At 36.2% G+C, this 14,385-nt stretch overlaps 1 protein-coding gene across 1 annotated transcript in view; it reads right to left on the bottom strand.

Annotated features, from left to right (window-relative positions):
- LOC136881799 (zinc finger protein 710-like) overlaps positions 1 to 13,727 on the bottom strand; it is a 36,975-nt gene extending 23,248 nt beyond the window's left edge. The window contains exons 1-2 of the mRNA XM_068229327.1: positions 13,646 to 13,727; positions 7,351 to 7,476 (exon numbers count right to left, since the gene is read on the bottom strand). Of these exons, the coding sequence (XP_068085428.1) occupies positions 7,351 to 7,476; positions 13,646 to 13,717 (198 nt within the window). The 5' untranslated portion in view covers positions 13,718 to 13,727. The remainder of the gene's footprint in view (positions 1 to 7,350; positions 7,477 to 13,645) is intronic.
- Positions 13,728 to 14,385: the final 658 nt, after the last annotated feature.

The raw sequence follows: 14,385 nt of genomic DNA, 5'->3' as shown, positions 1-14,385 counted from the left end.
AGAATGAATGGAAAACACATATACAGAGAAAATGACAATCCAAAGTACATCAATGATTATTTCTACACTATGAAAAATACTGGAATTGAAACAAGGATATAACTAGAGTAGTAAGTGGCTATAATAATAAATATGTTAAAGAACACCTATTATATAGAAAAAGGAGTCTGAATTATTAAATTAGAAATTAGAAACACGGGCCTTTAAATGTGTATTAATGACGGTGTATGATTCAGAAAATAAATCTATTCCTGCAGCAAATGTGTTATAAAGTCGTAGCATTTTATTAAATGGCGAGTTCAAATGGTGAGATGTTCTAGATCTTGGAACTTGGAATACAATGTTCATGCGAGCTCCAGATCGTGGAACATGAAAGGAGATAAAGTTGAGCAGTTCTATGGAATTAAATTTATTTCTTACGATTTTAATTAACGTTTTTAGAGAAATAATTATTCTTCTGTTGCGCTATGATGTGAGGTTACAGTTACTTCTTAAATACCATGTTGATGTAGCAAAAGGGCAAAATGTCTTTATTTGTTTTATAATACAGATACCACAAAAACTTGTTTTGAACAACTTCAATAGTATGTATTTGTTCTTTAGAACACGGGTTCCAAATTACAGATGCATATTCTAATTTACTCCTAACAAGGCTAGTAAATAACTGAATAACAATCGATAATTGAGTAAATAATTTAGAACTCCTTATTATAAACCTGAGCATACGGTTGACATCATTCGTTATTTTTGTAATATGGGTGCTGAATGTTAATTTTTCATCAAATATTACTCCTAAGTCTCTTATTGCCAAAACTGTTTCTAGTTCGGTATCTTTTATGTAGTATGACGCAATTGAACCTTTCTCTTTCTTGGTAAAAGTTACTGATTTACATTTCTTTACATCAAGAGACATATGATTCATATCGCACCATTGTACAACACGATCAATGTCCGACTGTATTTCATCCTCATCCTTCTTGTTATTTATAACTTTAAATAGTTTTACATCGTCAGCAAACAGCAAACAACTGGCATGATGAAGATTATTCGGCAAGTTGTTAATCAAAATTTTAAAAAAAGGGGACCCAAATTAGATCCTTGCAGGACACCCTTCAAACTAATGAAGATGTCTGAGATTTCACCTTTAAAAGACACAAATTGACGTCAATCTTTCAGGTTCGTACATAATATTCGAAGTAGTGGTTCCAAGAACCCAAACTGGTGCGTTTTTTGGACAAGAATTTTATGCTCCACCTTGTCGAATGCTTTTTTGAAGTCTGTATGGACAAAATCTGTTCTTCCATTGTTATCCAATACATCATATAGTGTCTGAGTAAATCCTACAAGATTTGTAATAACAGATCTATTAGGTAAAAATCCATGCTGAAATTCTGATATACCTGCCTTAATGTTATTATACAACTTAAAATATAGTATATGTTCATATACTTTTGCAAAGGCATCAATAATGGAAACAGGGCGGTAGTTAGATATATTTTCATGAGGGCCTGCATTTGGAACTGGTGTAATTTTTGACATTTTCCACCTTTCAGGGAAGCAAGACTTTTTAATGAAAGGCTGAAAATGAAGGTTAGCTGTGGAACCAGTATTTCTGCACACCTTTTAACTATATAAGGTAGGATGTTATCTGGACCGCTAGCCCTTTTAGGTTTTACTTTTCCATTTATGACTCTTTTTACCTCCTCTTCTGATATAGAAGTAATATTGAGCACATCCATAGTTAGTAATACAGGAATCTCATCCAAGTCCATGTTATCGATATTATAATTAAAGTCCGGGATGGTATACACTGATGAGAAATATTGTGCAAATCCTTGCGCAATATTTCCGGTTTAATACCTGTTGTCATTATAGAAATAGGCATTATCACCTATTCGCGTTATCTTTTACTACTGGTAAACGTCCACAAATTATTAATATTGTGTTTTATTCCATTTTCTAAGTTGTGAATATATATTTTATATGCAATGTTTATCTTAGATTTTAGTTCACTTCTAAGCAGCCTAAATCGATCATCGTAATATTTTGAAACTTCCTGGCACATTTCTTTTTTCGCTTTAGAGTTTGAATAATATCGTGCGTAAACCATATGAGATATTTGGATTTTTGAATGAGATTCCTCTTGGGAATGCATACATCAAAACATTTGTAGAGTGAGGTCTAAAAGAAATCCACTGCAAGGTCACCGTTCTCAAAGGAATACAATGGATTCCAGTCAAAGTCACGCACTTCACAGTAAAGTTTCATAAAATCTGCATTTTTGAAGTCATAATACTCACGGCATATGTTCTTAAAAATGGGAAGTTTCCTGATTGGTAACGATAATAAAGAGTGTGGGATGATGCAAATCTTCTGGTACCAGTATGAATTCTTCACATTTTATATTAATTGGTATGTTGGGCCAAAACCAAGTCTAGTGTTCTAGAGTTAAAATTGAGAACAGTGTTATATGATTTCAATCCTAAATACGACATGAAATTTGCTACACTACGACTGGCCGTTGATCCTTCAGTAAAATTATAATTTACATCATTAATTTCAGCTAAATCAAAATCACCCATAATGATGCAATCTGACATTATAAGGTGATCAATGTTTTTGATATAGTTAATGTAATCCTGATATACAAGGTAGCCAGAAGAAGGAGTTATATAGACAACATTTATAAATAACTTTCGCTTGTTACCAAGAATTTGAAGAGTAAGAGATTTACATTGTTGACTATTGTAAATAGAGGATAGCTTTACACGGTATCCCTTTTTAATAGCTATCAATACTCCACCTCCACGTGACTTTCCTTTTAGTGATGTGTCCCTAACATTTCTAAATACTACATATCGATCGCCAAATAATTCACTATAATACACCATTCACCAAAAACGTTTCAGTTAACACTAGTACATCAAATGAACAGCAAAGAAGATTTTGAATAAATAATTCACACTTGGTTCGAAGTCCTCTAACGTTTTGGTAATAAATTGACAAATTGTTCACAGACATTTAAAAGGCAATCAAAAATGTTAAATAAATGTTGAAGTTTACAAATGATTGATCACTGGAAAATATTCATACATTAATGGTAGTAAAGGAAACCGAAACGCATCAGAGTTTACCTAAATCTTCGACACTACGAAGGACATGAACAGGACTTCCGTCCTCTTTCCTGATCATTATTTTTCCACTGGATATGGATATTAATAATCTTTGTCGTGCTGCAGCTGTATGCCTTAGCAAACAGAATACTCCTCCCTGGGAATAAGGACAGGATTAACAACTGTAAAGCCCAGGTGAGAAGTGGATAAGTTTCTTTTGATTTTTCGCCTCTCAAGGAGCTGTTCCTTATGACATCTGTGAACGAACTTCACAATAATGCCTGCAGTTGGACGATTGTCAACTTTTTAACCTATGGCAAGCATCAATCATGTCCTCTTTAAGCTCAACATCTAAGAACCTAGCGACATTTATGACTGTCTGAACAAATTTTTCATTGGGAACCTCGGGAACACCATATATTTCAAGAGTATTTACCCTAGAATATTATCCGGTGATTTTCAGATAACAGATTGTCGATTATCATTTGCTGTCTTGCGATTATTGCTTGCTGAGTAACAAGAAGTTTCTGATGCTCATCTAATCTCTCGTTGCAGACATTAATTGAGTTACCTAGCTGTCTTTCAATATCAGTAGTTGATTTTCTTAGAGCTGTCATACCCTCCTTCAGAGTAACCAGAAGTTCATAGATGTCGCCAACAGATGGCATCTCAGCTACTGACATTTCATCACTCACAGCGCTCGATCTTTTTTTACTATGACAAGCTTTGCACCTCCATTTATGATCACTAGATGAGAGTAACTTCAAGTCTCTGTCTTGGAGATTCACACATTTAGAATGAAACCATTTATTGCAATTAGAACCCCGTATTTTAGCAGTGGTATCCTGCATGGATAAGGATTTTCCACACTCCAAACAGGTGCTCATCGCAAGCATAGGCAAGGTCAATATCTCGAACAAACAGTGAAGAACGTACTCCAGTGTTTTGATTTCGTTGGGTTTGCAACACTGACCGCCCAATGTTTACATACAATATCCTTTATAAAGAATACAAATTAAACCAGTAATATGGCTATCTACCAGTGAATCTTAGTGTTATTACTGTTTGTTGAAACTTACTACATCGATAGACATGTCTCCAAGTCAGGAAACCAGCATAATCAGCAAAAATAACACATTTACACCGGAGCACTATTCACACATGTCCTCACTCAACCACTATAATATAATTTGTTTTTGTTACTTCACTTATCACTCTCGTAATTTCATCTTCCAGGGTATGAGCTATGTATGGATGATCCCATAGATACCCTCCTTCAAATTTTTCTACAAATAAAATTATAGTTGATCATCACTTTTCAAACAAAGCATGGACATATATTGTTGATAGCATAGTACTTTCTAGAAATTGATTTTAATACTTCTACAAACTTATCTTAGGATTACTTTTAAAAGATATATTTCAACAGCAAACACTCACTGCTCAAAGGTGAACTTAACCACGACAGATGTTACTGTGTCCTTTACAACCACTATCACTGAGCATATCAGGTAAACGAGTTGCTAATACAAAAACAGAGGATGGAGGATGGGACATGGAAACTGCTATCTACTGCCAGGTAGCTCCTTGCTCATCCCTTTAGTATTCCTTAAACTTGCTTGGTGGTCACTGTATGTTTAATATAAAATCCCTTATGGCAAATTAACTATGAAGAAATTTCTACATATTTACGGCAATGAAGCATTTGTACCAACATGAAAACCTCGTACTTCACTACAACATAAACTTATTATAATTTAACAAGCATGCTGCTTGTACCTCTCGTTGAGATATTGAAATGGATTTTTGATTAGCTAGTTTTGTTATCCAATTCACTTAATTACTTCAAGGAACTACTAGCAACAATGCTATTATTAACAGAATACAATCGATGAGCATGGCAAACATGACAAGAGAGAAAGCTTTATTGTAAAATCATGAGATGTTGGAGTAATCAATGCATTTCCACATTTCAATGTTACTAGTTCCACATATGAAGATGACGGAAATCTACTGAATAAGGACTAAGGAGCCATCTGCCCAAGAAAACTTATGCATATAGTACGTAGGTAGGGATAGAGAGTGCCCTTGTGCTGCACTTCGGCAATAAGAGATTGCTTAACAATCAATTTTTTTAGACAAAAAATTCAAAATCATCTAGATTACTCCATAAACTGAACTGGCATTTTCACTGCTCATCCACTCGTGGTCTTCAAGACTGAAGGTTCCAGAAATGGAACATTATTCTCCAGATAGGCTTTATTACCATGTTGCAGGTATGTTGCATGCTCTGCTGAAGACACCTCCAAGGGGGAAATTCAATGAATAGGTCTGATGATATCACTCCCAGCAAATTAAACTTTCACCATTCTCATGCAACCATTTTGTCCACAGAACATCTCCTCCAATCTTGGAAGTGACCATTTGATTTCTCTTTTATTCAGATCAAAAGAGAACTATACCACCAACTATCAGAGGTACCTAATGTCCCTCTCCAGTCTGTTACTTCACCAAAACACTCAGATATTCTTCCTGAAAGCTTCCCTTCCATTGCGCCTTGCATATATCTCCTAATATCTATAGCATGCAAGCAGTCAAGGTCTGCACATTAAGAGAACTGTCCTACATGAATGCACCAGGAGTGAGTGGTATTGCATCATTCAGTCTTCAGACAGGTAGGTCAGGCATCTCTAGTCAACCACACTCTCTTATCACGCAAGACTAGACATCCATTCATAGTTCAAAGAAGCCCTTTCAAGTGTCCTTCAAAAATTCATTACCATCTGCACCACGCTCTCCAACTATCTGCCACACCATGACGCAGTGGGTGAGATGGTTTTGCACTGGATTCTCTAAATGGTTTAAACACCTTTATCTTGCTACAGTATACAGAGGTCATCAACCTATTTCCTCTGTGAAATTTGTGCCCTTGTCATTTTAAATCACAGGAGACCTTCTGCTTCTTGCAAGTCCCGAAATCCTGTTGGAATGCATGTGTAGAAAGACTCAGAACCACCTCCAAATATGACATTACAGAGCAAATGAACAACATGACCCATGCCTTCTCATCACCCTTCAGGTTAAGCACGAAGGACCAAAGCAACATTCACTCTGTCTTTTGGAAACAATGCAGGCACAGCTGTTGTCTTCTTTCACTCAAATCTTCTGCAATTAACATATTACTACATGCACTGTCTTTCTGTCTTTCAAAATACAACATTTTCCTCTTAACACACTCCCAACCACAATGAACTGCTACATGGCAATGTTTCAAATAATACACCTGTATAAGAAATTGTGTGATTCTGCATTTGAAAGGCAATAAAATAGGGTATCTGAAGTTCTTCTTGCCTATCATTTGTGGAGTTTTCATCTCCAACCTTGGTAGGCCATCCTGATCAAGGAAAGTGAAAAGTGATTTCAGACTCTCACCTTCTCCTGTTGCTATTAAATCTGCCTGGACAAGCTTCAAAAGTCTTCATTCAGCCTTTTCCATTTCATCAACAGAGAGGCCATCACTTTTCCACCTTATCTGCCCAAACATTCTATCACTGAAGCATAGCATCAAGGATATATATCTGATGATCCAAGTAAATTTGGAGAATTATCAAAGATAGCACACTTCATCTTGGTGTGAAGAAGTAATCAAGCACGGAAATCACCTTTTCATCTCTTGCTTATATTCGGCTTAATTGACATCTGATTTGAGCCTTTCCTTTTCTTCCAGCTTTAACCAATCTGGCTCTTCCCAACACCAGGAATCTATGAGAGAACATGCAGAACAACTCTACAATTGAAAGTTGGAAGAATTCTGATTAACACCTATGTGTTTCCAGTCTTCCAGTCCCATGAGTGCTGTGGAACAGTCAGGTATTGGGATATTTCTACTTAAAGGCAACTTGTCAAGGTTGCCAGATGCTGCCAATACAACACGCTAGAAGGCATAACCTTGGCAACAATAAAGCTTTCAGATAGTGCTTCTTTTATTGGATCTGCCTTGTCAAAACCTATATGTACAATTACAAATTACTGTCTGCATCATTTTAAGACTACATGTTTCGAGAACCTTCAATTCTCTTTATCAGCTAACAAATACTAAAACCTCTTAACGTATCTAAACATTTAACAAATGTACATAATCACTAAATCTACCCAACTTGTAACCAAAAAATTATGATTTTCAAGTTCTTAGACAACACAAACACAGATCCAAAGTAATCAGTGAGAAAGTACATACCTCATCAGAACAAGATTGTTTGTCCACCTTTATATTAATCCTCTCCAAAGTTGGATCAGCAACCGTAGCAGGTAGCTCTTCCTTCAACTTTGAATGGTTGGCAGAAGGCAAGATAGCATTTTGTTCCTATAAAGGGAGAGGACAAGATCTCAGCATATCATTATACCTGCACAGATTTGAGCTCAAGAGCTGCAGTTGGTTACGTTTGGCCAGTATCCAGTATTCGGAAGATAGTGGGTTTGAACCCCACTGCCAGCAGCCCTGAAGATGGTCTTCCATGGTTGCCTATTTGCACGCCATGCAAATGCTGAGGCTGTACCACAATTAAGGCCATGGCCGCTTCCTTCCCACTCCTAGTCCTTTCCAATCCTATCGTCGCCAAAAGACCTATCTATGTTGGTGCGATGTAAAGCAAATTGCAAAAAAAATAATTCTGTACAACAGTTATACAGGGTCCGGCAGAAAGTCTACCACTTTCAATGGTTAGTAGCATATACGGCCCTGCAGTGGGGATAAAACAGAACAGGGTAGCACATAACAGGAAGGATGCCACTTTAGTTACCATGGAGCTTTTTTGATTGAAGCGTAGTTCAAAAGTGGTGACAGTGTGGTAGCTATGCAGTATAAGTTTTGACAGCAATTCAACATTGGGAGATATGGAAGAGTACCAGAAAAGCACACGATTCAGAGGTGGGTTGAGCAGTTTCATGTACCAAAAGTGCCATGAATAAGAAGCCACTGGAAAAGCCAAGGAGAATGTGGACACCAGAAAACATTGAGTAGTATGGAATGCCATTGACAGGAGTCCTAGGCATTCAGTAAACAAACACACTGCAGTTTTGCACATGTCAGAGATGACACATTTGTGAAGAGGTCCAGGCAATTCCACCTGAAATGCTGGTGAAACTAATGGACAACTTTGTTTATCGACTCCATGCATGTATCTCAAAGGACAGTGGCTATCTCAAAGATGTGATTTTCAAAACAAAATGAATAAAACATGATTTATGTTATTGTGTCGTAAAATGGCATTATGTTACCTACCTATTACCACTCAACTCATTTATATTCTCTATTTAGTGTTACTACAGGACCTATACTCAAATGGTAGATTGTTTCTCCCAGACCCTGTATATTAGATTTTGAGGGAATCTTTAAATTTTACAAAGTTTTCCAATCACAGTTCTAAACTTAACACAAATATACTGGTTTAGTTAAACACAGTCTAAACTGGTTAAGACGTCCCTCTCTAGCGTGTTTCCCTGGTTATTATGTCATTATTCCAAAGTGCCAGTCCATGTCCTATTAAATACATGTTAAAAAATGGATAGCACATTTACGTAACTCTTTAGTACGTTCATAATATTCCCACCATAATAAATTTAAATTAGCATTTCTGGCCATGTTGCATGCATGATGCACCAGCAACGAGGATTTGGTAGAGAACTTAATTTCATGGTGCTAGCGTGTCAGCCTACAGCTGCAGCAAGCATCGGTCGTGAAGGAAGAGGTGTTTTATGACACAAATAAAAAGATGGCAGGATCATCCAATAGACCATATACTTAGACATGATGGGTTATTGAAGAAAATAATAGAGGTTCCTTAGAGGAAAAAAATAATAGATGATGATCAAGATTAGAGTACATGACACAAATATTAGATGACACGAGATGTGACTCCTACTATGAACTGAAATGTGAAGAATGGAGAGCTGCTAGCAACCAGACTCAAAGCTGATGAGTAGAGAGAGACAGAGAGAAGTTAATTGTGTAACAAATTACATAAATTAGGCCTACTGTACTCACACATAGTGGTTTGCAGGACAATCAATCAATCAATCACTACTGATCTGCATTTAAGGCAGTCACCCAGGTGGTAGATTCTCTATCTGTTGTTAACAGTTAGTAATGGAGAAGAAGAAAGCTATACACTTTACAAAGGTGAAAAATTAAAGTACGTGAGAACGCTGATGCTAATCCACACATGAAACGTGCAAATAGCCCAGGTGTTGGACATTCCTACAATAACTTTAAACATAATTGTAAGTGACATGTAGAGTTCGTGTCTCTAAAAACGCTTTTCCTTGATGTTTTGCTTTGGTGGTGTTCTTAAAATGTATTATTTATTTCATTAATTATAATTGTATACACTTGTTTCTTTGTTTTCATCATAATTACTTTTACGTTCAAACCTAATCTTAACTTAAACAACATACTTCTTTCATTATTCTTTAAGGCGTTTTTTCGTCAGTCCCCACAAAAACATCCTAACCACTCTTGACTGTACTGACATGTGCAGCAAATATTGCATAAGAGAATAAAATATCATAGTTCCAGAATAACTAAATATGACACAGAAAGAAATGTAAGGGTGATAAATTAACATACTGAAATCCTGTTAGACACCTTCTTTCAGCATGGTTTCCCTTGAATAACCTTCAATTTGAATGGGTCATTACAATTTCACAGCAATGCGATTACTGTAATGAAATACATTTTTTTAATAATTCAGGAGATTTTTGTCATAAATGCACAATTGCCTATTTCATATATGTAGACATTATTCCCATTGCAATATAACAGTGAAGAAGCTTCAAGCCAAATCATGTACTGTATATCCTCACACTACCATTTTTATAGCATGATAACATGCTACTCCTTGAAAAGCAGTATAAGGAATAAATGGATGTAAATGAACAGGGTGATGAGAGTGCCTGGGAATGTGAAAATGCGGAGACTGTTCTCATGTATCTTGATGCTGGTGCTGGTCCCTTCTTTTTGTCACTCCATCTCCCCACTCACACCTGTCAGTGTTTATCAAGTTTGCCAAAAATAACAAGATAGTGGTATTTGTGAAAAAGAAAACAAGAGCACATGCAGAAAAACAATAAAAATAAAGGAAGAATGAGAAGCATCTTTTTGCCCTGCAAGGACAATAGTGTAGCATTTTTATTCAGTTTCTGCAGTATCTTACATGGCTGAACAGGCCCACACAAGAGCAGAAGTCACTTCTCCAGTTTTGGTCCACAAAGCACAAGGGAAACATGTCTTTCCCTCATTCCAAAATAATAAAAATAATATAATAACAATAACAATGTTATTCAACTTACCCGATTAACTATTTACAGTCTTCAGAAATGCCGAGGAGCTGAAATTTTGTTTTACACAAGTTCTTTAGCATTTTTTAAAAATGTGCTTTACATCACGACGATGGGATAGGTGTGAGAAGGAAGCAACCATGGCCTAAATTATGGCACAGCCCCGACATTTGACTGGTGTGAAAATGGAAAACCACAGAAAACCATCTTCAGGCCTGCTGACAGTGAGGTTCGAACCCACTATCTCCAGAATGCAGGACGGTAGCTACGTGACTTAAGTTGCACGGCCACTTGCTTGGTACAGTTCTTTATAAATACCACTACATCTACTGCCATGAATTGGTGATTTTGAGCACCTCTGAATACTACTGAGCCGAGCTGGGATCAGATCTGTTGTCATGCGCTCACAAAGCCAGACCTCTTCCGACTCGGCCACTTTCATTCTCATTTATCTGAACTGGACTAACAAAATACAAGATTTAACTGAAATATGCATATACACAAACTGTACTTTGTAAGCTACAAAAAGTTACAGGAGCAGGACAAAAAATTGCTTTTCAATATTCTTAGCTCAGCGAATAAAAAACACTTTCCTCATTCACACTTGAATGCATGCTCAGTTAGCAATGCATACTCACAGTAACAATTCAGGGTATTTTCTCAGTTTTTAGCATACAGCTGTGCTTGTCTGTAAGAAAATTTTGTAGCACCATAAAATAATTAAAGACATGCTTAGTAAATTCAGACACAGTTATGTAGTCAGTCATCGAATCACACCAATTTCAAATGTAATAGCTGCAGAGTGTTATATCTTTCATTTTGAAAGTCTATGAATAATAAATGATGACATACAGGCTGTTGTATAGTTTTGGAAATGGAAGTACTTTACTCATTTCCCAGGGCTGAGAAGGAACATTGTTGCTAATTTTCTTGGCGACTTGAACTGAGTGCTTCATTTTTAAAGAATCATGCAATAGTAAAAGGAGTAACAGTATGGAAACAGATTAAAAGGCAATGGATAAATGCAGCATGTTTAGGCGATAAATAGGATGACTCAGAATTTTTGGAAAGGAATTAAAATTAACACAAGGTCCTACAATTGTAAAGAAAAATATGAGGAGTGACAGGTTTGATTTTCTTATTTGTCAAGATCTAATATGATGTATTAAAATCTGTTGCAGGAATAAATAATACTTTCAAAATTCAAACATGTTTGAAGAGTAAGTCTTATCCTGACATTCCATTATGCATGTAAACATGTTCGGTAAAACTTCAAAAGAACTCTGTAATTTAAAATTCGCAACTTAAGTTTAGTATCTTCAATGTTACAGTAGGACGGGTAGAAGCAGTGCTTTTTACTGTCGGTATGCAACGGTGTGTGGTACTGGCACCTTCATTTTTCAAGTTTTAAAACAGGAACTGCAATTTATTGACTTATAAATATACCAACAGATGGCACTGTGTTCATTAATTGAGTTTTCTGTTTTGATTCTACCAAGTTGGTGTTATGCTTACATATTTCATAGGCATTATAGGGTGATAACACAGTCGGAAACAGGAAGTTGTTTCCACTTCAGATTGATCCCAATGTTAAATACTCAGTCCCATATGAGCTCAGCACCATGCAGGTGTTCATGTGAGTTTTACTTTTTTGCTATTTGCTTTACGTCGTACCAACACAAATATGTCTTACGGCGACGATGAGAGAGGAAAGGCCTGGGAATTGGGAGGAAGCAGGCATGGCCTGAATTAAGGTACAGCCCTGGCATTTGCCTGGTGTGAAAATGGGAAACCACAGAAAACCATCTTTAGGACTGCCGACAGTGGTGCTCGAACCCACTATCTCCCGATTACTGGATACTGGCCGCACTTAAGCACTGCAACTATCGAGCTCGGTATGAGTTTTTCTAAAATGATTCAAATATGTAGGTACTTTATGTCAGTGAGTACAATAAGGTTCACTGAAGCAGTCTACTAATGATCCTGTAAAAACTAGCAAGGAAAACAAAGGAAAAGGATCATGAACCACAAGGTCAAAAGGAAGCAGATTTTGACAATAATTTTCAAAGAACAAAAACTTCAGCAAGGGAAAGGAGTGGATGGTGCTGATAAGGCTGTAACGGAGTTTGTTAGAAGTGTCAAAGTTGTTGTAATAGCACCTACATAGTGAGTACTGGCACCTTTCCTTGTAGAAAAAGAGCACTGGATAGAAGTGTTCATTGCTACAGCTGACAACCCACCAAACCAACATAAGAAGTACTTTTATATTGATAGAAAAACATTTTAAAAAATTATGGACATTTTCTGAAATAGGCAACAGAAAGACAATACTATGAATTATTCAATATGGTGTCACTGTCCGAGAGGCTCATTACTAAGCAGCCCTGAATTGTTAGACCTAGGTCTTTAGTCACTAGCAAAGATAACTGCCAACCAATAAGGAAAGAAACTTACATCAACAGTTTAAAAAATTGTGTTGAGACATGAGTAAGGTACTAGGAACTAGAGAACATCATCTGCACTTGTTGAGGGAGTTCAGAGATTTTCTTAAGACCTAGCAAAAATTTGTTTTCATTCATTCATTCAAATAATTTTATTAGTTAATTAAATCACTATTTCATACTATTAAACTACTTTTGATAACTACTGCCGTAATTATATAGAAGACACTCTCAGCTTTTGATTGGTGTATAATATAGGCATTTTATGGTTAACCCTATAGAGGGTTTTCCATAATCTATCCAATGAGGAAAAATAACTGCAGCATTTGAAAGAAAAAAGTGCAGCACTTCAACAGTAATGAGATAAATAAAACATTCCAAACAGTCATGTATAAAAGAATCCAAGTTCACCCCCTCATGAATTCTCTCCCTGTCATGAAGCTGGGAAGTACGATGGACCTTATTAAGTTTAACAAAACTTGGATATAAAGATGTAGATATATGATGAGAGAGCCCATTTAGGCGGAGACAATAATATGTGAAACTGCAGAGCTGGGCCTTGTCCTTGTTTCTTCTTCACAGTCTATAGCTTGGAAGTGTCAGCTTCATAAGAGTTATATCCAATAAGGGAATGGAAAGGATACAAACAAATAACAAAAATCAATCAATCTATCACTTTATAAATATAATATACTTCAAATAAAATATATAATACTCTCAGTTTTAAAAAAATATCCTTTATGACAGTTAACTTACAAAATTAAGTGGTTTCTCTTCTGTATCTGAAGACCAAGATGGCTCACATTTAATAAACACAGGTTCTACCATACTTTCGGACAAACCTGCAAACACAAGCCATACATCAATTGAAACTAGACCAGTAGAGTATAATATTAAGGTACATTTTAGATAATAATAATAATAATAATAATAATAATAATAATAATAATAATAATAATAATAATAATAATAATTGTTATTATTATTATTATTATTATTATTTTGTGTGGCCATTTCTAACCGGATGCAGCCCTTGTAAGTCAGACCCTTCAATGGGGGTGGGCGGCATCTGCCATGTGTAGGTAACAGCGTGTTATCGTGGTGGAAAATAGTGTTATGTGTGGTGTGTGAGTTGCAGGGGTGTTGGGGACAGCACAAACACCCAGCACCTGAGCCAATGGAATTAACCAATGAAGGTTAAAATCCCAGACCTGGCTGGGATTTGAACCCGAGACCCCCTGAACCAAAGGCCAGTACGCTGACCATTCAGCCAACGAGTCTAACATTTTAGACTGTTGTATTACATACTTATAATTCAAATAAAAATTCTGCAATGTGTGTGTTTGTGGTGTGGCAAGCGATGTGATAGATATCATGCCTTGCATTGTCAGGAAAGAAATATGTCCTTGACTGAACTAAGTAAGAAATAATTCATGTGTATATCCTGTAATTACTTTTGGCCTTTTGCCACATTAAACATTATTATTATAATTCAA

Source organism: Anabrus simplex, chromosome 10, assembly GCF_040414725.1.
Source record: "Anabrus simplex isolate iqAnaSimp1 chromosome 10, ASM4041472v1, whole genome shotgun sequence".
NCBI classification, from domain to species: Eukaryota; Metazoa; Arthropoda; class Insecta; order Orthoptera; family Tettigoniidae; genus Anabrus; species Anabrus simplex.
Note: the sequence above shows the minus strand (reverse complement) of the source record. Positions and strands in the feature narration are given on the sequence as shown.